Here is a 24950-nt window from a genome sequence, read left to right as displayed (position 1 = left end):
ATTCAAGATGTGGTCTCACCAATGTCCTGTATCGATTGTAAAAACTTGAGGCCCCAGCACAAATCTCTGCACGACGCCAATCTTCTGTGCTTGTTAATATGTTATCCCTTGCACTTTGTTCTTCTACTTTATGCAATATCTTTTTGTGTGGTACTTTGTCACATGCCTTCTGGAAATCAAAATACAGTACGTCAATACACTGCCCTCCTGTCCACACTAGATGGTACTCCTTCAGAGAACTCCGATAAATTGGTTAAACATAATTTCCCTTTTACAAAACCATGTTGACTCTTCCCAATAACCACCTTCTTCTGAGTGTCCAGCTATGACCTCCTTAACGATCATTTCTGACACCTTTGTCACAATAGTCATCAAGCTAACTGGCCTATAGTTTCCTGTTTTCTGCTTCCCTCCCTTAAATGGAGGGGACATATGTATGCTACTTTTAAGTCTGATGGAACCTTTCCAGAATATCTCCAATTTTGGAAAATTAGCACCAATGTATCTACTGCATTATTAGCCACCTCTTAAAACCCCTAAGATGAAGTCCATCAGGACCTGGGGAACTTGTCAGCTTGCAGCTCCATCAGTTTGCTCTGTGATGCTTCCCTGGTGATTGCAATTTTACCAAGTTCCTCTTTTCTTTCCACCTCCTGATTTATAGCTATTACTGGGATGAATTTTGTATCCTCTTTAGTGAAAACAGAAGCAAAATATTTGTTCATTTCATTCACTATTGCCTTCTAATCTGCTATTTAACTCTCCATTCTCACTTATTAGAGGACCAACACTCATTTTATTTATTCTTTTCCTTTGTAAATACATGTAGAAATTCTTGCGATCTATTTTTTACATTTCCTGTCCTGCTCTAATTTCTTCTTCCTGATTAATCTTTTAGCCATTCTCTGCCATTCTTTATATTCTGACCAATCATCCAGCTTGCCACTCATCTTTGCGCAGTTGTCTGCTTTTTTTGTTAAGTTGATGCTTTCCATAACACTCTTAATTAACCATGGGTGGTGGGTCCTCCCTTTCAAATTTTTCTTCATAGTAGAAATATACTTATTCTCAGTATTTTAAAATATCGCCTTAATTGGCGGCCGCAGTTTTTTCTGTTGATCTATCTCCAAACCTAGTATTGCATTTCATTTTGGTAGCTCAGCTCTCGTGTCTATATAGTGGCCTTTATTTAAATTTGAAATACTAATCTTAGACCCACTCTTCTCCCTTTCAAACAGGACGTAAGATACAATCCCATAGTGGCTGCAACTGCCTAGAGGCTGCTTAACTCTGAAGTCATTATACAATACAAGTCCAACATAACCTGCTGTCTGGTTGGTTCCAAATATGCTGTTCTAAGAAACTAACTCAGAAGCATTCTATGCACTTCTCACCCAGGCTACCATTGCCAATCCAATATTTCCAGTAATATATAGATTAAAGTCACCCATGATTATTGCCGTCCCTTTATCACAAGCACCCAGTATACTTGTATACTTGGTCTAATAACCACAATGTAGGACAATGTCCACTAGTAACATATTCCTCATCTCCACCCAAATCAGTTTGACATCCTGATTTCCTGAATCAAGATCATCTCTTAACTACTGCACAAATTACTGCACTGATTAACAGTGCTACCCCTCCACCTTTACCGAGCTTCCTATTTTTCTTGAATGTCTCATATCCCTCAATATTCAGGAACCACTCCTTGTCATTCTGCAGCCACGTCTCTCTAATGGCTATCATATTTATTTATTCCATTGTGTGCTATCAATTAATTTCAGATTCAGATTCAGAGCCTTTAGTTTTGTCTTTTGTTATCTTTCTAACATCTAGTCCCAACTGTTAATGTATTCAATTTATTCTCTCTGTCTCTTCCAGCCATTCTCTGACCTTTTATTTAACATGTTACTACTTTGCTCTCCTGCTTCAACTCTACCTTTTTGATTAACTATGACTATCCAAGTTTAAAACCCTCTCTACTTCCTTAGTTATGTGTATATCAGTCCCAACACAGTTCAGGCGTACCCAACAAGATACATCCCACTTTCTCCAATACTGGTGCCAGTGTCCCACTGGAAACCACTTCTCCCACATAACACTTTGAGCCAAACAGTCATTACTCTCTTTTGCCTGATATATGAATTTAAACATAGCTCAGTAATGTTATTGTCTGAGATAACATTATTATTGTCCTTTTGAGTAATTTAGTGCCTACCTTCTCATACTCCCTCAGCAGAACCTCTTTCCTAGGTCTACCTATGTGCCTTGACAACTGGATCCTTCGCTTCCCATTGCGAGTTCTTCTCCAACCCAGAGCAGATATCCTGAATCTGGGTACTGGACACATAGCACAGCTGTCTGGATTTGCCCACTTTGCTGCAGTGAGCGACTGTGCTATTAAGCAGCACTTGTTCACCAATAACCTGATAGAACCCAAACCTGGCATCAATCAGGGCCACTCATCTCCTGACTTTATTATAGCCTTGGTTCAAACATGGACAAAAGAGCTGAATTCCAGAGGTAAAATGAAAGGCTGCATTTGACTGAATGTGGCATCAAGGAGCCAAGCAAAACTGGAGTCAGTGGGAATCAGGGAAAACGCTCCACTGGTTGGAATCATATCTGGCACAAGGGAAGGTCGTTGTGAGTATTAGAGATCAGTCATCACAGCTCCAAGGCATCTCTGTAGGAGTTCCTCAGAGTCATGTCCTTGGCCAACCTCTTCAGCTGTATTATTTAATGACATTCCCTCTATCATAAAATCAGAAGTGGGGATGTTCGCTGATGATTGCACAATGTTTAGCACCATTTGTGACTCCTTGGATATTGCAGCAGTCCACGTCCAGGTCTTGGTGCACTTGGACAATATCCAGGCTTGGGCTTACATGGGGAAAGTAACATTCATGCCACACAAATGCCAGGGAATGACCATTTCCAGCAAGAGAGAATCCAACAATTACCCCTTGACATTCAGTGGCATTACCATCAGTGAATCCCCTGCTATCAACATCCTGGGGCTTACTATTGACCAGAAACTCAACTGGACTAACCATATAAATAGTGGCCTCAAAAGAAAATCAGAGGCTAGGAATATGGCAATGAGTAACTCACCGCCTGACTCCACAAAAGCATATCTACCATCTAGAAGGCATAAGTCAGGAGTATGATGGAATACTCCCCACTTGTCTGGAGTTTCATCAACATCCAAAAAGCATGACACCATCCAAGACAAAGCAGCCCACTTGATCAGTACCATATCCACAAACATCCACTCCCTCCAACACTGACATTCAGTGTTGATCCACTGCAGAAATTCACCAAAAATCCTTAGACAGCACCTTCCAAACCCACAATCGCTACCATCTAGAAGGCCATGGGCAGCAGGTACATGGGAACACTACCATCTCCAAGTTCCCCTCCAAACCACTCCTTGTACTGACTTGGAAATATATTGCCATTACTTCAGTGTTGCTGGGTCAAAATCCTGGAACTCCTGAACAATACTGTGGGTCTGCTTCCAGCATACAGACTGCAGTGTTTCAAGAAGGCAGCTCACCACCATCATCACCTCAAGGGCAACTAAGGATGGGCAATAAATGCTGGCCGGGTCAGTGAGTGAGAAGAAAGAAAAATGTCAATCTCCCTCCTTCTACTGCTACATTCCTTTTTGCTCTTCGTACTTGAATGGCTTCCTGTATTTGTGGTACTTTTGTCAGTTAGATCATCTACCCTGAAACCTACACTTTCATCCAAACGAGCTGAAATGACCTCAAACATTTAAAGTTTTAGCACAGATTTGTAGCTCGGGTTGTGGGTGAGGTTGTTGACTTGCTCACCGAGCTGGCTTGTTTTTGTGGTGAAACGTCTGACCTCAAACATGTTGGACAATTGCCAAAGTCAAGGCTCCTGCATTCCTTGCCTTCATCACTCTCAGTCACGCTTTCCTGTCCCTGATCATTGGCCAAATCCTAAGGGGGGTGTGATTGCCTCCTGGAATAAAGTATTCAGGTGATTTCCCCTCCCTGATGTACAATGTCTGTGGTTCAGAATTCAGCCTAATGACTCTGAACTGATGTTCCTGTAGCTGCAGATGGATTTATCCTTAATCATGCTGGCATCCAGAAGTTCCAGCAGCCTGCAGTCACAGCACATCATCTGCACTGCCAGATTTCTTGTGTTAATTAATAAATATTACTGGCAGTACTTAACTGATTGGGAATTGTAAATTTCACCAATGCAGATAAAGATCTTACAATTACTAATAGTTGTAATGGTTGTAGGTAAGTAATCATATATACACAGTCCCAAACAACAGTTACTCGTAAACCAATCAACCCACCATCTCTGTGTTGTTGCTTAATTTTTTTTTCCCCCAGTTGGATGTTCTCTAGAAGCTGTAGCCCCAGGCCTGGGCCTCATTTTATCATCTGCTGTATCGTCTCTCTGCTATCTTGAAGCTAAAGTGCTGGGTCCCAGAACCTCTGCCTCAATTTATTCTCTGCTGCCTCTTGCTGCTGTCTTGAAGCTCTGCAATTGCTCTCCAGTTGCCTTTAATACCCAAATGGCCTCATTATTGTTTTTTAGGGAAGGACACCTGCAACTTTACCCAAGACCAATGCCAACATGGTTAACTCTTACCTGTCTTCTGCAGTGGCTAAGCAGCCTGTATATTTGCATCATTTCAAAAGCTCCCATCTTGAGCAACTAGAGATGGGCCTCTTGTCAGTGCCCACATCTTAAGAATGGATACTTTTTAAAAATCTCCCTGGATAGGCAATAATGTGGGCAATAAAATGCACATAAACGCTTTGCTCTTTCTGCGGACTGTTGCAAAGAGCGGGTTCAGACAACTTCACTAATTTCTCAGTTCAGGTATTCTCAGAATAACTTAAAGCAAATTGCTCTTGCCAAAGAGATAACACGGTGTAGAGCTGGATGAACACAGCAGGCCAAGCAGCATCAGAGGAGCAGGAAATCTGATGTTTCGGGTCGAGACCCTTCTTCAGAAAATCTCTTGCCAAAGGACTGATTTTCTTTTCTTTCAATTATGCAAGTTTTAGGTTAGTTCGTTCATGAAGAACTTCATCAGGGTTTTCTAGACAGCACCTTGCAAACGCATGACCACTTCTATCTAGAAGGACTAGTGCAGTAGATGCATGGGAACACCATCACCTGAATATTCCACTCTGAGCAACTCACCATCCTGACTTGGAAATATGTCACTGCATCTTTAGCATCGCTGGATCAGAATCCCGGTACTGCTTCCCTAACAATATTGTGAGTGGCCCTGCACCAAATGGACTGCAGCAGTTCAAGAAGGCAACTCACCACTGCTTTCTCAAAGGCACCTAGGGATGGCCACGAAATACTGGCCAACTCGATGAAGCCCAGGTCTCCTGAATTAATTAAAAAAACTTTCCTGCCTAAGTTACCTGAGAGAGTCAGTACATTCGCTATTGATATTATCCTAGAGCATAAAGCAACCCAATAATTTCACAACATGGAATTGGGTCATGTAGCAACAAATCTTGCTTGGTTTATATCTCATACCGTTTAATGTTTTTAGTATGTAAATAACAAACCCCCACCCTGACCACCATCTAATTTTGTTTTCTCTCCACTCTTGAAAACACCCACTGTTACTTAGGTATAGTTCCATGTGTGCTCTTCGCTTGTGTTACTCAACTATTGGACAGCAAGGGCATTAGACAGATCACATGGACACTTGCTGGCAGGCTTCATTGGAATGTGATCAGAAGTGAGAACGTGTCTTTTTATAGTTGTTTTCTCTTGGCCTAGAGGAGCTGAAGCTATTCTACCTATATTATTGAGATCTGCTGACATGGTACATACTAAGGATCAAAGCTGGAACCTACTGATGTGCAGTTACCTCCAGAACCATCTAGGAAAATCCTGATGTCAAGTTACAAAGGTGCTAGCATCATGGCTACACACAATAGTCATGTTTTGAGTGGTTCAGTGGAGCATGACACATTGGGTAATACAAATTTAATTGCAAAGCACACCTATGAGTTGAATTTATCTTTTTTAAACAGTTGTACCTTACTGGAGGTGCAAATTGTGTAGAGTTTATTCTAATAATAGTTGAGAAAAAACTTGTGTGAATCTCTGTGGTCTGTAAAAGTCATATTATTCAGATAGCAATCTGGACAGGTCGTGTTCCAAGCTCTCAGATTACTAATAGAGTATAGTTCTCTTTGTTAATAAAAAGCCACACTAATTTTTTCACTAACCACAAGTGGAGGGAATGGGCACTGTCTGTCTTACCTATGCTCCTGCAAAGGTCGGTGAATGACAAAATGCTGCCCATAAGGAGGGCATTAAAAAAAATTAAGCTCAAACTCCTCTCATGCTACCTTTTTAACAGTCAGGTCAACAACAGCATTGATGTCTGTCTGTCCAGGCCAAAGAATTTACATGTGACACAACTGCCCTCCACGTGAGAATTTCTTGAAGTGAATCTAGCAGACTGCTAGTTGAGGATGTTTACAAATATATTTCCAAATCAGGATGGTTGCTGCTATTTGGAGAGGGGGAGGGGAAAAAAGAAACATGGATTGTAATACCTCTTGTCTCCCTCTTGTTTAGAGCTAGTTCCGAGAACGGCCCAAGTCCTCCCACTGACCTCCAAGATTTCTTCAGCAAGATTTTCCGGGGTGCTGGATCTCAAACAGTGAATGGGAGCTTCTTTAGCCCTCCGCAGCCAAGGCCTAATAGTCAGCCCAAAGCAGAGGCTGCACAAAGAACCGAAACAAAGCAAAAGCGCAGGAAGAAGGTGCGACGAACATTCCCACGCTGAGCCTTAAAAGTGCAAAAACAAACCTCAGCGATCACCTCAGTCAGCTTAATGGCAACCTGACTGAAGGACAACCATGATTCTAGAGTAGAGCAAAGGCAAATAAAAGCCCTCTTTTATTGAATTGTATGAATACATTTGGACTGTACCTTGTTTTTAACATTTTAATTTGAATGTACAATAGCAACTAAGGTGATCTTGAGGACTTTACTTTTTAACTTGAATTAAATAGCAACAAATTAATTTCTGGTTTCAACAGAATGAATATAACCCAATAGGTGACTTCTTAAAAATGCTTTATTCACTTCAAATGTTATTTTTTCCTTTTGGGGGAGGTGGAGGGTGGTTCTGGTGGTCTCTAACTTCTCCTGAGTTCTTAAGTTCTCCTAATCATTTTTAATGGGGAAAATTCTGCACTGCAGAAAGAATGGAGTAAAACAGTACGTTTGTCTGATGGCCTAATTTCCACCAGAAGACAGAGCACTTTTACACACAAAGGAAGAGACTAGAAAATAATTCGTTAAGAGTGTAAAATTGAGCACATTTATTGTGGTTTGGGAGATCAGATACAAAAGAAATTGTAAGTTTTAAAAATTTACTGTGCTGCAGAAATCATACACAATCTTATAAACAGAAAATAAGAACCTTTGGTTAATAACTTTACCATAAAAAGAAAGATTGACTTGTGCTCCTTTTTAGTCCTTTGCTGGCTGTGTACCCTACCTTTAACATCTTGCCTTTCATTCTCTTCTCACGCCTGTTCTGTGTACCTCAATCTTCTACAAAGATAATATTGTCTTACACGGTAATGAAACACATACTGATCAGTAACAAGAGTAATATGTTTTATGGATGTGTATAGAAATCTTTCTATAATTGGAACACCATGAGTATGAAATGCCTTGCAACACAAATGAGATACTCAATATTAACACTGGCTTTAATTCAGTCCAGGAATACAAAGTAATCTTAGCATCATCTGTGTTCATAGCTCCACGGCTGGGACTGACGTGGACATTTATAGGTAAAATTTCAATTCCGCACTGTAAACCTTTATCAGTACTTGAAGATTTAACCACCTTTCTCTGGGAATCAAGCCAAAAATTCTCTAATTAACAGTGAGAGGTGTTAAAAGCTTGTGAAATTTTACAAAAGGTGCCCACCTATAAAATGACTAGTGTTTGGCAAACAAAGTCTATGAACCACATACAACATCCTATCAGTTCCCAGTCAGTAGAACATTTGATTTAAATGCATGCTTACTGTTCACCTTTCTGGCACTGCTTAAACGAGGGACAGGACTGGGATTGAAGAAGACAGTACAGGCAGCCCACGAGAGCAGGTGTGTGTTCCACAGAGTGAGCTACAGTCCTGCTTTCCACAATAACTTGCATATGAGATGACCCCACCTTAATGCCTGTGTTCAGAATTTCCCAGTTTCATATGTGCAGTATGCCTGTGATGCTAAATTACCACCCTGTGATAATTGAATAATCTGGTGAACTGAGATATCTGCATTGGAGCCAGTTGATTGTGTATCTGAACATCCTGAGTTTCAAAAGATGGTCTCAATCAGTGTCTCAAACACTCTGTTCAAACTACAGAAAGCCCATTTAACATAATGATAAATTTGGAGAGTTGTACTCGAAGGAGGCATGTGTTTGAGTATCGTCATGGCTATTGTCACACATTATTTTGAACTTTTGACAGGTGCAGTCTCAGTGTCATGGGCAAAGCAGAATCTATATTGGAAGTAGAATAAGGAGGTGCGAGTGTAACTGTGAGACAGCATTGTGAGGATCTTTAAAGGGGAATGATTTGAGAAAAGGTGCTAATTGGAGGGGTTTGAGGAAAGGTTATAGTGTTGAAGGAGATGGGCTGTTGTTGAATGGGAGAGGTGCTAATGAACATGGAGGTGAAGAGGAGGATGGTTAATGTAGAGCTGGGATGAAGAAAGGCTTAAAAAAAGCAGAACAGTATACTTTGTAGTAAAGATGAATTTGGTTGGGAGGGTTCCAAAAACAGGTGGTAATTTGGTATGGTGGAGATCAGGGAGGGGACAGTCCTTGGAGTTTGGGAATTGTACTTGAATAAGTGCATTGAAACAATAATTATAACTTTATTATTAATCAGATAGTTCTTGCACACTGCTATGATTCTAAATTAAGTGAAACAAATGCTAGTACAATGAAATCTATCCATGCATCAGGAATAGACTTGTAATTAATATTGACATGATATTAAATGCTTTTGCTAAAAAAAACCAAAACGTTTACTATACACTTAGTTTTACTTTTTAAATCCTAACTAAACTTTAATGTTTTACACTTAAAATCTTTTACTCTACTTTTCCCTTTTGCTTCCTTCTTTCTATAGTCCATTTTGGAGGAGGGGGCAACATTCTTTTGGCTGTAAACGGCTTACAAAGGCATGTTGAAAGTCAGGATTGTGTAGCTTGAAGTCACATAACATGAAAATTGCACAGCAATCTTAAAAGTGCTTCCTGATGACAATCCCCCCAACTTTTCTCAAGCACCTTAATGGTGCCTGTACAAATAAATCAATCTGTGGCATTCCAAGAATAAAATGGTGTGTCTGTTGCCAAAGGCACATTTCACTGTGGTGTTGTCAGTTGTGGCAAAGAATTTAATAAGAGAATTATATTGGGAGGAATTTTGTAAACATCTGCTAGAGGGTCAACAACCTAAAGCATTAACTCTTGTGCTGTCCACAAATGCTGCCTGCCATGCTGTGTTTCCAGCATTTCTGTTTTAATTTCATTTTATGAAGTCTAAAATCACTCATTTTGTTTCTGACCCTGATTTTTTTGACAATAGGTTGCCCCTTTTAGATGAACTAAGATATTTAAGGTTGAACAGGTAATTTAAAATTGTTGACATTTATGACCAGATTGTTTGATGTAGAAGTTTGTAAGTTGTTATTCACAAGGTTCTGCTGACCATTACCTGTGAGCATTGTTGAAGTTACAGAGCTAATTTTTAGGTGACAATCGACAAATTTAAAGCTGTGTAATTTGGTGGGTTCACAGATTGGACCTTTGTTTATTTGATTTGAAAAGGCTGTAGATCCCAACACAATCTCTTGTTGGCCAGAACCTTTTCAAGAGTGAAAATAAAATGCAGATTGCATTACCAAAGTGTAGACTTTTTCTCTAATGGAGTGTATTTTTAAAATGGTATTAAGAATTTTGTATCTTTAGATCCCAATTATGCCTTACCCTCCACTGTTTTACAGTAAGGAACTTGCCTTTCTATACTACTTTCATGATCACAGGCTGTTCCAAAGAACTTTACAGCTATTGAAATACTTTGAAGTACAAAGAACAAAGAAAATTACAGCACAGGAACAGGCCCTTCGGCCCTCCAAGCCTGCACCGACATGCTGCCCGTCACAACTAAAACCCCCCCTACCCTTCTGGGGACCATATCCCTCTATTCCCATCCTATTCATGTATTTGTCAAGACGCCCTTTAAAAGTCACTATTGTATCTGCTTCCACTACCTCACGCAGCAGTGAGTTCCAGGCACCCACCACCTTCTGTGTAAAAAAAACCTGCCTCATACATCACATTCAAACCTTGCCCCTCACACCTTAAACCTGTGGCCCCTAGTAACTGACTGTTCCACCCTGGGAAAAAGCTCCTGACTGTCCAAGTGTAGTAACTGGTGTAATTTAGGTAAAACAGCAGCCAATTCGTACATAATAAGCTCCCAAAAACAGCAGTTATATAGATGTTGATAGCCAGGAAGAACCCATGGTCTTCCAAAAAAATCTCTTGGCACTATTATGCCCATCTGAGAGGGTATATGAGGCTTTGGTTTAATCTGGCAAACCAACAATTAGGTTGTCAGATATTTGAGTAATCGAGAAGAGATACAAAAAGTTGTTAAAGACACATGCCTGCTATGGTGATTTATAATTTCCTAGTGAGGATGCCAATGGACACCGTAATGCATGTAAATGACTACTTTGTCAGGATTCCATTCCACATACCTTCCAGATAAAGTAAAATTTCACCAGAATCTAGTCTACTGCATTCACTGCTCACAATGTGGTCTCCTCTACATTGGGGAAACGAAGTGTAGACTGGGTAACCGCTTCGCAGAACATCTATATTCTGCTCGCAAAAAAGACCCTGAGCTACCTGTTGCCTGCTACTTTAACATGCCAACCTGTTCCCTGGCCAACATCTCTGTCTTTGGCTTGCTGCAACATTCCAGCGAAGCCCAGCATAAGCTGGAAGAACAACACTTCGTTGTCCACATGGGCCCCTGCAGCCCTCCGGACTCAATATCGAGTTCAATAATTTTAGGGCCTAAATTCTCCCGTGGCCTAACCCCCTACCCCATACAGCAGGCCTTGTTATCACATAGCCTGCCATAACACACTACCTATTGTTAATCACTAACAGTCCCCATTAACAACTATTCACCCTCCTAGCCAGATCATTATCTGAAATCCCTTTCTCTGTTTAATAATCCCAGAAGGATAAATACAGTATGAGTAAAAATCCCAGCTGAATTATACCTTTAGTTACAAAGTTGAATCATACTGGACTCGAAAACATTCACTCTGTTTCTCTCTCCATAGATGCTGCCAGATCAGCTGAGTTTCTCCAACTCTCTGTTTTTAGTTTAGATTTCCAGCATCCATAGTATTTAGCTTCTTTTGAAATGCGCCTTCAGTTGGTTTTGAACTGGTGAAATATTTGCAGCACTTTGCGTTTTTTATTTTCAAAGTAGATTTGCCTCAAATTATTTTCTTTATGTTTCTGCTGAGTAAAATTTCAAATTTTGCCAAGTTTTTGCACTGTGAATGTGTGCACGTTAGGCATAGTCTGATTAAAAAAAGGATGTAGGAATTTCATTTAAAACATCCATTTAATCTGTGCAGGACGGTTTTAAGCCCAAAGCCTGGAAATGTAAGGACAGTGTTCTAACACTACATTTAGTACCTCAGCACATTTGTTTTATTATTCTAATTTCTAATATTTGCACAGCAATATTCCACAGGCAACAGTGTGTAGTTAATCCATCTGGTGTTGACTGAGCAAGGAATGATGACCAGGAGAACTCCCTAGTTCTTGTTCAGTAGTGATCTGAGATGATATTCATCAGAACAGACTACAATTCAATATCTCATTCGTAGTACTGGAGATCCAACAATGCAGTACTCCCCTTGTGACTGAACAGAGTGACTGAACTGTGACCACACGTTTAAAGCCTGGAGTGGGTCTTTAACATGGGATCTTCAAACACAAGTCCAATTGAGTTCTTTATTTTGTAAAAGTGTATTTACAGTCCAACTTTCACGACCTTCAGATAGCCTGAAGTGCTTTTGAAATTTGTGGGTGTCACTGCACAGCAAGATCCAACAAACAACAATGTGATAATGGCGATGTAATCGGTTTACTGATACTGGCTGAGGGATGAGTGTTGCCCAGAGTTTGGGAGAGGACACTTTTTGTTTGAAAAAACAAAAAAACAAAAAAAAAAAAAAATCGAAGGATCTTCACCCACCTTGGTGGTCAGATTGGAACTTGGTTTATTCTTTTATCCGAAAGATGGCATCAGGAATTTTGAGCATTAGAACTTCAGTCTAGCTATTTGTGCTCCAGTTTCTGGAGTAGGATTGGAACCCATACCTTTTAACTTCCAAGTAAACATTGCTATCTACCAAGCTGCAACTGACAGCTTGGTTAACTGATAACTGCAAGTAATGTTAAACTGAATGAACAGTTTATTTCTGTTAAGTAGATTAAGTGATCCACTACACATTAGAAAACGGTAGTTCAGTGCCTCAAGATAAAGTAATTGAACAATTTCAGTTCACTGTTGCATTGCTTCGTGCTTCCAGACATTTGTCAATCCATAATGGGAACAGCATTAATTCAGTTTCTAGTTCCAGTTCCAGCAGTAATAAAAGAGTGCATGTAACAATTTCATTTCATAAGTAGCAAAACTTTTCCATTCTTGAGACCTCATGCTGAACTTGTGGACACGTAGATTAGGAATCCAGTCAAGATTGTATTCGCATTAACTCCTTTTAAACAGCTCTAAACAAGAATTTGATTAATCCTTGGATCAGTAGTTTATAAGATGCAGGTGGGCTCAACACTGGGCTTTTTCACCTTTGGAATGTGAATAATTGAGTTAAGTACGAGTTGAGATGTTGAAATTTGAATACTACTGTACGTAGTGTTAAAAGTCAAGCACTTTATGGAAAGGGCTACGATATAAAGCAACACCAGGCTTGTGAACCCCTCGCTGTCACATTACTGTATGCAACCCCTTTTATACACTGTATAAAAGCTACACTACTGCAACGGCATAACTACTTTGCAGAAGTGCAAGATAAAGGAATAGGACTGACTCCCAGCTCAGTGAGAGTTCCAGAGAAGATTGCAAGGAGAGGTCAAGTAAGATCAAACAGCAGCTCTGCCATAGTTACAGATAGTAAAGTAAGTGCCATTATGGCAGAGGAAGCAATCAGTTGGGTGGGGTCTACGAGGCAATGGAGGTGGGAGCAGAGTTGCTAAGTTTTGTGAATCTTTTCTAAATCTTTTACCTCAGATACACAAACACTCTTCCAAACCCTTATTGACGTAAATCTCTTTTAATTGTATACATATAATGCAAAGAAGGAGAAAAAAAAAGTACAAAATTATACATGAGCAGCTTATACACAGGAGTAAACTCATACATACAAAGTCTTTCACTTGCACAAGTAAGAAAAACAGTTGATGTTTCAAGAGGTAGTGCCAGCAGTTCCTTCATCAGCCATTGTCTCAGTACATTGTGCGCATTGCTCATGCTGGTCCCTTTCTGAGGTTGTTTGGAGCTACTGGCAGCATCACCTTTCAGCATTCACCCAGAGGTCATGCACCCATTCAATACTTGTTGATGCCAAAGATTCGGACACCATGCAGCTGTGGGAGTTTGGGAATGAGTGCGGTGAGCAAAGATGTGGTGTTCACCAGGAAATGAACAACGTTATATTTAGTGTAGAAACTTGCTAGCATATACCTGGAAGGAAAACAGAGCTTTAACGATTGTTTATCACTTATAAACGCTAATTGGTAGAGTTACACAGCACAGGAGGTAGACGTGTCCTGTTGTGCCTGTGCCAGCTTTTTTGTTCAGTCCTATTTTCTCCCTGCTATATTCCCAGTGCCATACTGTTAGAGGGGCAGAGTAACAAAGCACTATATTTTTTTCTTTTCAAGTATATATCCAAATCCCTTTCAAAAGTTACTACTGAATCTACTTCCAGTGCCCTTTCAAACAACACGTTCCAGATGGTTCACTGTATTTAAAAAAAGTAGTCTCCTCATCTACCTGTTTTTTTAAAAAACCACTCACCTCTGGCTCCTCTGTCCCTTGACATTGCAGCACTAGCTCAGCATTGCCCTTCTGCCAGTGCAGCACTCCCATGATATTGCCCCTCTGACAATGTGGCACTACCTCCAACTTTGAGACTCCAGTAGTGCAGCATTCCAGTGGAAGCGTCAGATTTGGTTTTTGTGCTAATGCCCGTCAACATTATGACTCAAAGGCAAGAGTGCAATCCTCCAACACATGGCTGACATCTCCAATACCTTGAAGTTAATTTTTTCTCCCTCTCCTGCCACGATAAAGACCCAGATTTCGTATTTGTTATAACAATTAAAGCAGTTGTACTGAAAACAGAAGAAGGACTTACAGAATTATTGGAGTGATGGTGAGAAACTTGCGTGAAGACGTAAACTGGATCCCATAATCCATTTGCTCCCAATGTGTAAGTAATCGTGCCTTACCCTGGTCTGGAGTTTCAAATGGTGTTCCTTTAACCGTGTGCAAAAACCAATACATTGCCTACAAACAGAAACTTGGGATATCACTGGGTGCTGACTAGAACCCTTACCATTTGCCATCTATGTGTTCAGAGAGGAGGCTGTCAGCATTTATGAAAATACCTCAGAGCAACCCAAGGATTACACAGCTGGAGTCCACATGTCTGTCACCATCTTTTTCACGTTTCTGTTGTTGAAGGAATTAAAGATCTACATGCAACATAGGGTCTGTTCCCGTGCTCTATGACTCTTCGGTCCAACTTGTTCATGCCAACTGAGTTTCCCAAACTAAACTAGTTCTATTTGCCTGAATTTGGGCCATATGCCTCTAAACCTTTCCTATTCATGTACCTATCAAAACATCTTTTAAATGCTGTAACTGTAACCTGCATCTACCACTTCCTCTGGCAGTTCATTCACCATACGAACCACCCTGTGTGAAAAGGTTGCCCCTCAGGTCGCTTTAAAATTTTTCTCCTCTCACCTTAAACCTATGTCCTCTAGTTTTGAACTCCCCTATTCTAGGGAAAAGACCTTTGCTGTTCACCTTATCTATGCCCCTCATGAGTTTATAAGCCTCTATGAGGTCACACCTCAACCTCCCATGCTCCAGTGAAAAAAGTCCCAACCTATCAAGCCTCTCCCTATAACTCAAACCCTCCAGTCCCAGTAACATCCTTGTAAATCTTTTCTACACCCTCGCCAATTTAATAATATCCTTCCTATAGAAGGGCAACCAGAACTGTACACAGTACTCGAAAAGTGGCCTTACCAACAGCCTGTACAACTGCAACATGACATCCCAGCTCCTATACTCAGTGGAGTATGCAATGAAGGCAAGCATGCCAAACACCTTCTTTACCATCCTGTCTGCCTGTGATACAACTTTCAAGGAACTACATACCTGAACCCCTAGGTGAAGAACTGCAGATGCTGTAAATCATAAACAAAAACTCTTCTTAGGAAGGATCATTCGACCCAAAACGTTAACTCTGATTTCTCTCCACAGATGCTGCCAGACCTGCTGAGCTTTTCCAGCAATTTCGGTTTTTGCTTCTGAGCCCCTAACTTTCTTACCAAAATAACACCTCGCATTTATCTAAATTAAACTCCATCTTACACTCCTCAGCTCATTGGCCTAATTGATCAAGATCCCTTTATAATCCTAGATTACCTTCTTCACTGTCTACTATACCAACAAATTTGGTGTCATCCACAAAATTACTAACCATGCTTCCTATATTCTCATCCAAATAGTTTATATAAGTATCTTTCATATGAAGATCTCATGGTTAAAAATATGGGCTTTAGGCTAGAAAGTCCTGGACCATGGACTAATTGCAATGAAAATTTTAAACAGTTTCAAACAGTTAACAGCCAAGTACAACATCATAAAAACATATTGCATTAGTTCACTGACTGAATAAGAATCTCTAGAATTTTAGTTTTTACTAAATGTTAACTACTGAGAATATATTAATCCTTACAATTGATCTCAGAAACGAATGTGTAACAATTAAAGGCGCATTAACTCTGGTCACCTGTACTCAGGTTCAACAGACTAGTCATGAGTGGGCAGTTCGGATCAGTCCAACAGAAACTTGGTCTGTGAAGCTGGAGTTGGCAATGTCTAAAATACCCCTCCTTACCAAAATAAAAGCAAACCTCTTAAATCATCAGTGCCACGATAATCACTGCTCTTGCATCAAACAGTGACAGAAAGATACGGATTATCTGTACTATTTGCAATCTCAGCTGTGCTGAAGACAGAAACACTTCAGTGTCATTTGCACTGTCTCCTAGCTTGGACAGAAGGGGCACAATAAAGAGAACATTAAAAGCAGACAGTTGCCCCTTTTAGACACAAATACAGACTTCAGGGAGTAGGGTAGTTCTGTGTGCACTACAATGGTTCAAGAAAGCGGCTCAATGTTACCAGAACAACTAAGGAGGAGCAATATATGTTTGCCTTTGTCAGCAATGCTCACATCCCATCAATGAAATTTTCAAATGGTAGATGCAAGTCCAAAGAAGAAGAATTTACTTTGGAAATAAAATGATACATAAAAAAAAAAAAAGAGGTTCTTGAACAACAAGGATCTGCTTAGTTACATTTAAGAATTTTCAGCTAGTGAAACTTCTGGCAATAGCAGTGAATTCATCGACACTTTACCTTGATACTCTCACTGTGTGCTTTTCCAACACTGCCCCTGTGATTTCCTGAATGCATAATAAACTGAGTTTTTCACATCCTGTCAAATACAATTGAACACTTGGAATCTCTGTCTCATGGTGAAGGATAAATATAAGCCTCCCCACCCCATGATGGGGTTTGGCTGTTTTCTGTTTTGGTTATTTTGGGAATAAGCTGTACAGCAAAACTAAAAAGTAAACAAGGGGAGTTGCAGCTTTGCTCATTGGATGACTGGGTTCAGCACCAACTGCAGGCTCAACTGTAAAAGACCCAGGATCCAAGTGGTTGAGGACAGGTTGGGGCTCAGCTGAGCCTCTACAGTCGAACGATATATTTGCACTAACTGCCTTAGATCACATTTTAAGATCAGCCAGTCACAGAGGATGCATTGACCTGGGTGTAAAATGATGGAAGAAGTTAAAGGTTTAAGAAATGCTACAAGTGTGTGCGTGCGTGTACGTGTATGTGTGCACACGGGGGGGGGGGGATGAAAGGATAAGATTCTCATGTTTTGCTGTTTGTGTATCACATATCTTCTGATAAAATGCATTTTTGAAATCACATTTCATCTTATAAGGGTGGATGCATGCAAATTTCATATTTTTCTATTTTTCTGTACTTTTGATTGTGGAAATGGGGAAATGACTGTTTAAAACCAAGGATTGTGGAAGGAATTTCCACACTGTTTAAAAGCAAGTAGGTCGTGTTTACACTGCTGCTTTATCCAAACAGTGGAGGGAGACTATTTGTAGACGGGCAGGATCAGGAGGTGTGTACAAAGTCTGATTTGGCTATCAACATATTGCTGATTGGTTTATAGAGTTGTGACTGATTACACGTGACATAGTTGTTGTCAGGTTGATGGCCTATCTGATTGGCTCCTGGGTAGCTGAATGAACAATACTGACAGTAGCCTTCGACTGCAGTAAGGGTAATGTTGTGCCTTACTCTCCTGTAAAATACCTGAAGTTTGAAGAAAGCCAGCTATTTTCTCCCATTAGTTGCTGTAAGCTGTGGCCTTTAACTGGTAACCATAGACTTTACAGTTAATATAACAGTAGTCTATGCCACCTGCAAAACAGTGAAAAAAATCTGCAGAGAAAAAAAATTGAAGAGGAAATCCTGGCAAGCAAAAGTATCATCTCAGCGAACCCTGTGGACTGGGGCCACGAAATGCTTCCCTTTTTTTCTCCTCTACCCATAACACCAAATTTTTTGTCTGTCCGCAAATGCATAGGGTGTTCTAGAAATGCATTAGAGAATTAACTAGTAGAGCTAAATGTCAACAGTTCATAGTTGTTTACCAATGGTTAGAATCTATTTATTTGTAATAAATAGTAGTTCTTGTTCAGTACAGAAGCCCGGGCCATCTTTTCTGTTAGTCTGGGTCTATCTGACACATAAATCGGGGACTTTGTATGCTTTGATCAAATTTTTAACTTTAGTGACAATTCCAGGAATAACAGGGCTTGACTTCCAGCATGGTACCCCATTTGACACGTAACAACATATAGACTATTACTCAGAGTTAAGTTCAAAATCAGGTTTCATTTCAGAAGAACCAGGTTTTCAGTACAATATAACCCTACCAGAAGGATTTAGTTTCGAGATGATTCTGAGATGTGAGAGTCTGTGTCAAAGTTTTCAAGCTGTCAACACTGGAAAAGAATTTCTATGCCATCAGAGCTGAAAAGGAATCCAGGTCATCATCAGAACTGGAAAGAAGTGTCTGTGCCATCAAAACTGGAAAGAGTCAATTAAGTAAGAAATTAAAAAGTTAAGATAGGAGTGACACTTCAGTGGGATTGAGTATCTGTAAAGGATAATGCTGGGGAGAAGGATTGAAACATAATCAGCAAAACAAAATAAAGATTGTTCTAAACTGTTGATCTGGATTGTTTTGTTTTGTGTATAAGTTTGTGTTGTTTTGTTAAAGAACATTCACATCTTTTTGTGAATATATTCAGTGACTAACTACCATGGTAACCAACTGCAAAATTAATTTTATGACCTATCAAACCAGGTTTCACATTGTGATTTGAATTGTGCAAGAATACCATCAACTGGGATTATAACAACACATACTTGTACATTCCACCAGGGATCAATGAACAGTGATCAGATGGCTTCCTAGCACTTGCCACTCATCTGTAACTCAGAGGTGCCAACGTTCAATTTTTACACCACAACTGCAGTAGCATCCCTTTAACATTGCCCGCGTGAATTTTTGCCCCAACCCATTCACTGTGACTCACCGAGTTATGGATGACATGAGTAAGAGTCCACACCACAGGAATGCTGAAGAATGGAATGCTCAGCAGGACGACGTGGAGAATTCCGACTAAAATGAGGTAGGCCAGCCAGATTCCCCGGCTGTTCATTATCCGGGTGTTTGGATTAACCTCACTGTGAGCGACACCAACATTCATCCTGTCTCCTACTTTAAAGAAGGGGAAAGTTCAAAAAAGGAAAGTGGTCCTCATGCTCTGTCCTTCACTCAGCTGCTGGCATCTATCTGCACAATCGGGTAAAGTGAACCGATAAAAGTTTATGCCAAAACAGTAACAGTAAAAGTCAAACATGGTTTTTCAATTATTGCGCAATGGGTGAGTTATGTTACCGCTCAGATTCTATCCAAAGCCAGTACCTGCATTCCTTCTAAAGATTTTTAATGCAAAATTGACATACATGAACAGCAAGTTGAGCCTTTCGCTTATCTGACCAGTCAATTTGCTCACCTCACACAAAATTCCACCAACAGCAATGAGATTGAATAACTATTAAGTCTGTTTCTGATAATGATGTTTGTTGAAGGAGAATGACGGTTCCAGGATACGAGGGAAAACTCTTCCCGCTCTTCTTCAAAATAGTGCCAGTGGAATCTCCAACGTCCACCTGACAGGATAGGCAGGAATCTCAGTTTAATGTTTCATCTGAAAGGCAGCACCTCTGACAGTGCAATGCTCCTCTCCCTGCACCATACGCCCAACTCCTCGATCATGGGTCAGTGAGGAGAGGAGAAACCAAGGCTGTGGACATACTTGAGCTTCACCAACATGGCCTTGTGGTGGATCTCTGATTGCAACCACACTGAGGTGAGGAGATGCCAAAAGATTCAAGTCTATGTCCAGTGCAAAATAAACTTGGCAGTCTCATTCCAGACAATGCAAAACTGCCACATTCAGGATGAAATTGCCCTGCTGGTGCATTTGTGCTATTTGCGCATTTTGCCAGCTCTATTGCGCCATTGGCAGGACTGCCCCACGTTTTCCACCATCTTGTCATTTAAATGGGTCTTATACATCCTGCCATAATTTGTGTCACATGGTACAGCATAAAATAGTTGGTGCAGCTTTTTATCAAGGTGACAATGTACTTCCTATTTGTGACAAAGTTTGAAGCTGGGCATTTTCCTGTTGTGATCTGTGCTGCAATTATGCAGAAGATGGCTAATGTTAGGGGACAGGGAATGACAGGCCGTGTCAGGAAAAATGCAGTTAAAAGGTATGGATCCCAAACAATTTACCTTATGTAAACCTTACGTAAGTGCTTAAGTTCCAACCTTCTACCCAGTGTGGTAGAGAGATTGAGTCCTCACAGGGAAAGCCCAGTGTGGAGCGACTGCAAGCCCCAGGCTAAAGAAGGACTGTAATTTGGAACTTTTAACTTTATTTCCTATATACTACTTTATACTGACGAGAACTGTAATATTGAACTTTTAACTTATTTCTTTATTTTTCTACTTTTTACCTAAAATTTTGTACCTAGGCACTTTGTACCTAAGATGGCGCCATGAATTGTGACATTGTAAACTTTTCATTGTACTCCTGTATCCCTGTACTTGAATAAACATGATAATAAAACCTAATTCTAATTCTAATTCTAATTCTACAAACCTGAGCTCAACTAAAGCTTTGCTGCTTATATCCTAACTGACACCCATCACCCTCCACTTGCCTTGGCCCTAAGTTCTGGAATTACTTCCTTGAAACTTTTGCTCCAACTTAAATCATCCCTTCCAGCCTACCTGGTTAACCAAGTTACTGGTCATCTGCCCTACTTCTTATTTCAATTTTTTTCTCAGATAATTGCCCATGAAACACCTCAGGGCATTTTATCATATTAAAAGGCACTATATAGAAACAAGTTGTCTAAAATAAACAGACAACCCACTAAATTCATAGACTCCACAGTTAGATCAAGGTGATATCTCCCTTTTCAGCAAATTTCATTGATGAAGTGTTGAAACTTTTGGTCTTGCACTTAACAGGACAAATTTCAAACAATTGCAATAACTTATACCACAGAAGGAATGGGTGTGGCTTGGTTGGCAAAATATTCTGATTGGCCAAGGCACTGCCATGGAGAAAGCAACTGTGAACTCAAGGCTCCCCGAGCTCCCGGGTAATTCAAAAAAGGCGCAAAGCTTGAACAGATTCCTTTTGTTTGCAGAGAAAAGGGTCTAGGCCCGAAACGTCAGCCTTTCTGCTCCTATGATGCTGCTTAGCCTGCTGTGTTCATCCAGCTCTGCACCCTGTCAATAAATGTATGTTGCTTCCAACAATTCTAGATGAGCCACGTTATGAGCCAGACTGATTATCTTAAATTGGTTTGTAACTTGGAGTGCTCGCAAGACTGTCCAGCAAATGCTGCCCAATTATGGAATTACACCTAACAGTAGATGTATCGTTGAATTAGCTTATTTTGGAAATTCACTGGTGAAATTTAGGCATTTGACCACCTGCATGTGGAGAAGCAGTAAAATCAGCTGCACGGTGGTAAGAGTTAGACTAGGCCAATCACTCTTTAAGCGGTGTAAAAGTGGCTAACAAGTTCTCATTTATTTGAAATTGTAACTTCCTCAGAGGAGGAACAGGTAGATCTCTTGGGGAGATAAAGATCCAAATAATTTCATCAGCAATGAAATTAATGGCCTGCATGTCAGATTCATAAGAGTAATACCTGAGCCAACCAGCTCCACAATAACTGAGGGCATTACTGAAGACTCAAATATCAGCCCAGCGAATTTCACCCAGCTAAATCTGGAAGTGATTCCATAGTTGAACAAGCAACGGCAGTACTCTGACTTAACAATATGTGTTTTTATTTCATTTGTTTGATCTTTCCCTAGATGTATTTGGGATTCCATATTCTTGACTCCTAACAACCTTCATTCAAGTTTTATGGACTTGCTCCTTGCAAGAAGGGGTCAGGTACTCTGGCGAATTGACCAAGCCAAGAGATGAATAGTGTTGAAAGCATTAATAATGTGACTTGTGTTTGACATTATAACAAATTATTCTGGATCAACTTTAAAATAAACGTTTAGCATTTTATGTAATAGGTAAATGATCCCTTTAAAACCACTAACAACAGGCAAAGTGCATCATCTGCCAGAAAAAAAATCCTACCAAAGTTGAAATCGGTGGCTAGCGAGGACCAAGTATTTTCAAAAATGTTTCATGACTTGTTGTAAAAAAAAATTAAACAAGATACTCAGAAAAGGGCGATGATGGAATTGGCTGGTTTTTCGGAAGACAGGTCCTGAAGACAGCGCCCCTTAAACGCAAAGGCGGTTAAAAGGGACATGTTAACACTTAATTTATCTACCCTTCTTTAAAAAAAATGGGAATTATATCTTCAAAGCATTTTAAACCCAACCAAAAATAAATAACAATTCCTTTCACTCACCAGCTCCTTTAACTGCGAACAGGAAGACCGCCTCCGCTCAACCTAACTTGTCACCACCGAGTCTGCTTTACTGAGCTGTTGTTTGGCTGATCAGGTTGCATTCACTCTGTGATTGGCTGTCTGTAACGTCAATCACAAGGAACAGGGACTATCACAATAGGTTGCACGCCAGCTCCTAAAAACCAACCAAGGCGGCGGGGTGGAGAATTAGCCGACAAAAAATACGCAGGGTAACTAAATTGTCGTCCACCTCTCGTTTAAATGGGTAATTCGTAGTTTCCATTTGTAGAGATATTTCCTATTCAACTTGCTTAAAGATGTTATTACACATGTCTGGAGCAGATGGACTTGAAAGCAGGCCCCCTGGCTCAGAGGTTGGAGCATGACCATTGTCCCGCACAAAAAAAAACTTTTTTATGTTCTACGGCAGCCATTCAAGATATTTTCTGAGGATATTCTGAATATAACTAAGCTGTTTAAATTGGGGATACCCACTGTAGCTACTTTTAATCAATTTGTTCACACATGCTGTGACACACCTCTGAGACAGGTGAGACCTGAACCTCTATCTTCTGGCTCAGAGGTAGGGCCACCACCACAAGAGCCCTTAGAGTTTCCATTTTTATGTTGTCTCAAATGTGAAAATCAAGTTTATTTTTCAGAAAGTTTATTTCAGTGTCGTTTCTGCCAATATGGTACCAGGTAGTTGTAGTGCCAACTTAATGCAGGGAGTGGAAATCTGAGCTCTCACTTACCAGGGCCACCTTAGGATTGGCACATTTTATCCAGACCACAATTGGACACAGAATGGGGTCAGAGGGGTGCAATCTTGGTGGAAAATGCACTAAAACAAAATATTTCAAATCCTGCCAACTCAATTCCATCATGTTTCTCATCGTCATGCTTCAATCCCTGCAAGGCTACCCAATTTCTAACTCACCAGCAGCGACAACACCTCATCCCCAGTCTCTAATTCTGGCTTCTTGAGTATCTCACACTTTCCATCATTCTACCATTGCCGTCAGCAGCCAAGAGGTCACAAGCTCTACAGCTCCCTCCTGAAACCTCTCTGGCTTTCTACTCCTTACCCTAAGATGCACCTTTACCTACCCCATTCAACTTTTTAATGACCCTCCCAGTAAATCTTTCTTTGGCTCAGTATACATTTTTTGGCAATGTTGCTGTGAGATATCTTGGGATGTTTCTTGGTTTTAAAGGCACCAATTAACTAACTACACGGAAAGCAACTACACCCAATGTGAACACTTGAGCAAGTTGGATGTTCTCCCCCATTGTTTGGCAATGCGTTAAGATGAGGAACAACTGCATTATTGTTTAAAAGATAGTAGGAACTGCAGATGCTGGAGAATCTGAGATAACAAGGTGTAGAGCTGGATGAACACAGCAGGCCAAGCAGCATCAGAGGAGCAGGAAGGCTGACGTTTCGGGCCTAGACCCTTCATTATTGTTTGGTTGGTTGCCAGCAACCAGATCTACAGGTTCTGGCCTGAGTCTCTGACAATGGTTCTTAGAGAACTGGATGCAGAGCTCTGGCTATCACACAGCACAGGGCTACCCCTGAGAGTGTTGCTAAGCTCAGCTCTTAAACTTGCCGCTACTTCCTTGTGTATATGCTGCAACACTAACCTACAGTGATGCTCATATAGGAGAGGATTAAAGGGCAATTCTCCTCACACCTGCTTCATGCATCTCCACCTCCACCAGCAACCATCAAACAGATCTTGTGCCTGTAGACTCATAATGGTAGCTTAGAAAAACTGCATTTCCATTTCCACAGAACCTTTCCCGGGATATTCCAAAGCACTTTGAAATAAATGAAATACTATTAAAATGTAATAATTGTCGTAATGTAAGAAAAAAAGCGGCCAATTTGTGCTCAGCAAACAACTGCCCCCCTCAACAAATATCAATGTGATGATGACCAGTTAATGTTTTAGTGATGTCAATTGAAGGATAAATATTGGCCAGGACATCGGGACAAGGCCCCCGGGCTTCGTTGAAAAATGTGTCATGGAATCATTACATCTACCTGAGAGGGCAGAAGGGGTCTCCTTTCAACATCTTATCAAAAGGACAGCATCTTTGACAGTGTGACATGCCCTCAGCACCAATCGTCTGGCAGTGCCTGCTCCCTCAGCACCGACCATCCAACAGTGCAGCACTCCCTCAACACTGACCCTTCAACAGCATCTGCTCCCTCAGCACTGACCCTCCGATAGTGCCTAGTCCCTCAGCACTGAACCCATAGCCTCCTGACTCCAAGGTGAGAGTGTGACCCACTGAGCCACAGTTCATATTTTCCCCTTCAATGGTGTTTGACAAATCCAAATCCTTACTGCCTTGCTAGAAGCCACCAATGGCTTCCAAGT

The 24950-nt window shown here is 40.6% G+C and overlaps 2 protein-coding genes across 8 annotated transcripts in view; one reads left to right on the top strand and one right to left on the bottom strand.

The window, feature by feature from the left end:
* The window catches only part of dnajc14 (DnaJ (Hsp40) homolog, subfamily C, member 14), a 248787-nt gene extending 238812 nt beyond the window's left edge, over positions 1 to 9975 (top strand). For all 4 annotated transcript variants that reach the window (XM_048618996.1, XM_048618997.1, XM_048618994.1 and 1 more), the window contains one exon: positions 6616 to 9975. In XM_048618996.1, the coding sequence (XP_048474953.1) occupies positions 6616 to 6826 (211 nt within the window). In that variant the 3' untranslated portion in view covers positions 6827 to 9975. The remainder of the gene's footprint in view (positions 1 to 6615) is intronic.
* A 3465-nt stretch (positions 9976 to 13440) lies between these two features.
* Positions 13441 to 22690, bottom strand: ormdl2 (ORMDL sphingolipid biosynthesis regulator 2). Of its 4 annotated transcripts, XM_048619000.1 has the most exons (5): positions 22561 to 22615; positions 19608 to 19764; positions 19125 to 19306; positions 14546 to 14697; positions 13441 to 13869 (listed from the first exon to the last, which is right to left on the bottom strand). In XM_048619000.1, exons 3-5 carry the CDS (start codon positions 19296 to 19298, stop codon positions 13734 to 13736), a joined length of 462 nt encoding a protein of 153 aa, XP_048474957.1. In that variant the 5' UTR covers positions 19299 to 19306; positions 19608 to 19764; positions 22561 to 22615; the 3' UTR covers positions 13441 to 13733. The 4 variants fall into 4 exon arrangements, with proteins under 4 accessions (XP_048474957.1, XP_020379137.1, XP_020379138.1 ...); XM_020523548.2 differs by lacking the exon at positions 19608 to 19764 and having other exon boundaries at positions 22561 to 22690; XM_020523549.2 differs by lacking the exon at positions 19608 to 19764 and having other exon boundaries at positions 19125 to 19309; positions 22561 to 22661.
* Positions 22691 to 24950: the final 2260 nt, after the last annotated feature.

The sequence above is a fragment of the Rhincodon typus genome, chromosome 41 (assembly GCF_021869965.1).
Source record: "Rhincodon typus isolate 14 chromosome 41, sRhiTyp1.1, whole genome shotgun sequence".
Taxonomy (NCBI): domain Eukaryota; kingdom Metazoa; phylum Chordata; class Chondrichthyes; order Orectolobiformes; family Rhincodontidae; genus Rhincodon; species Rhincodon typus.
This window is presented reverse-complemented; position numbering and strand designations above follow the sequence as displayed.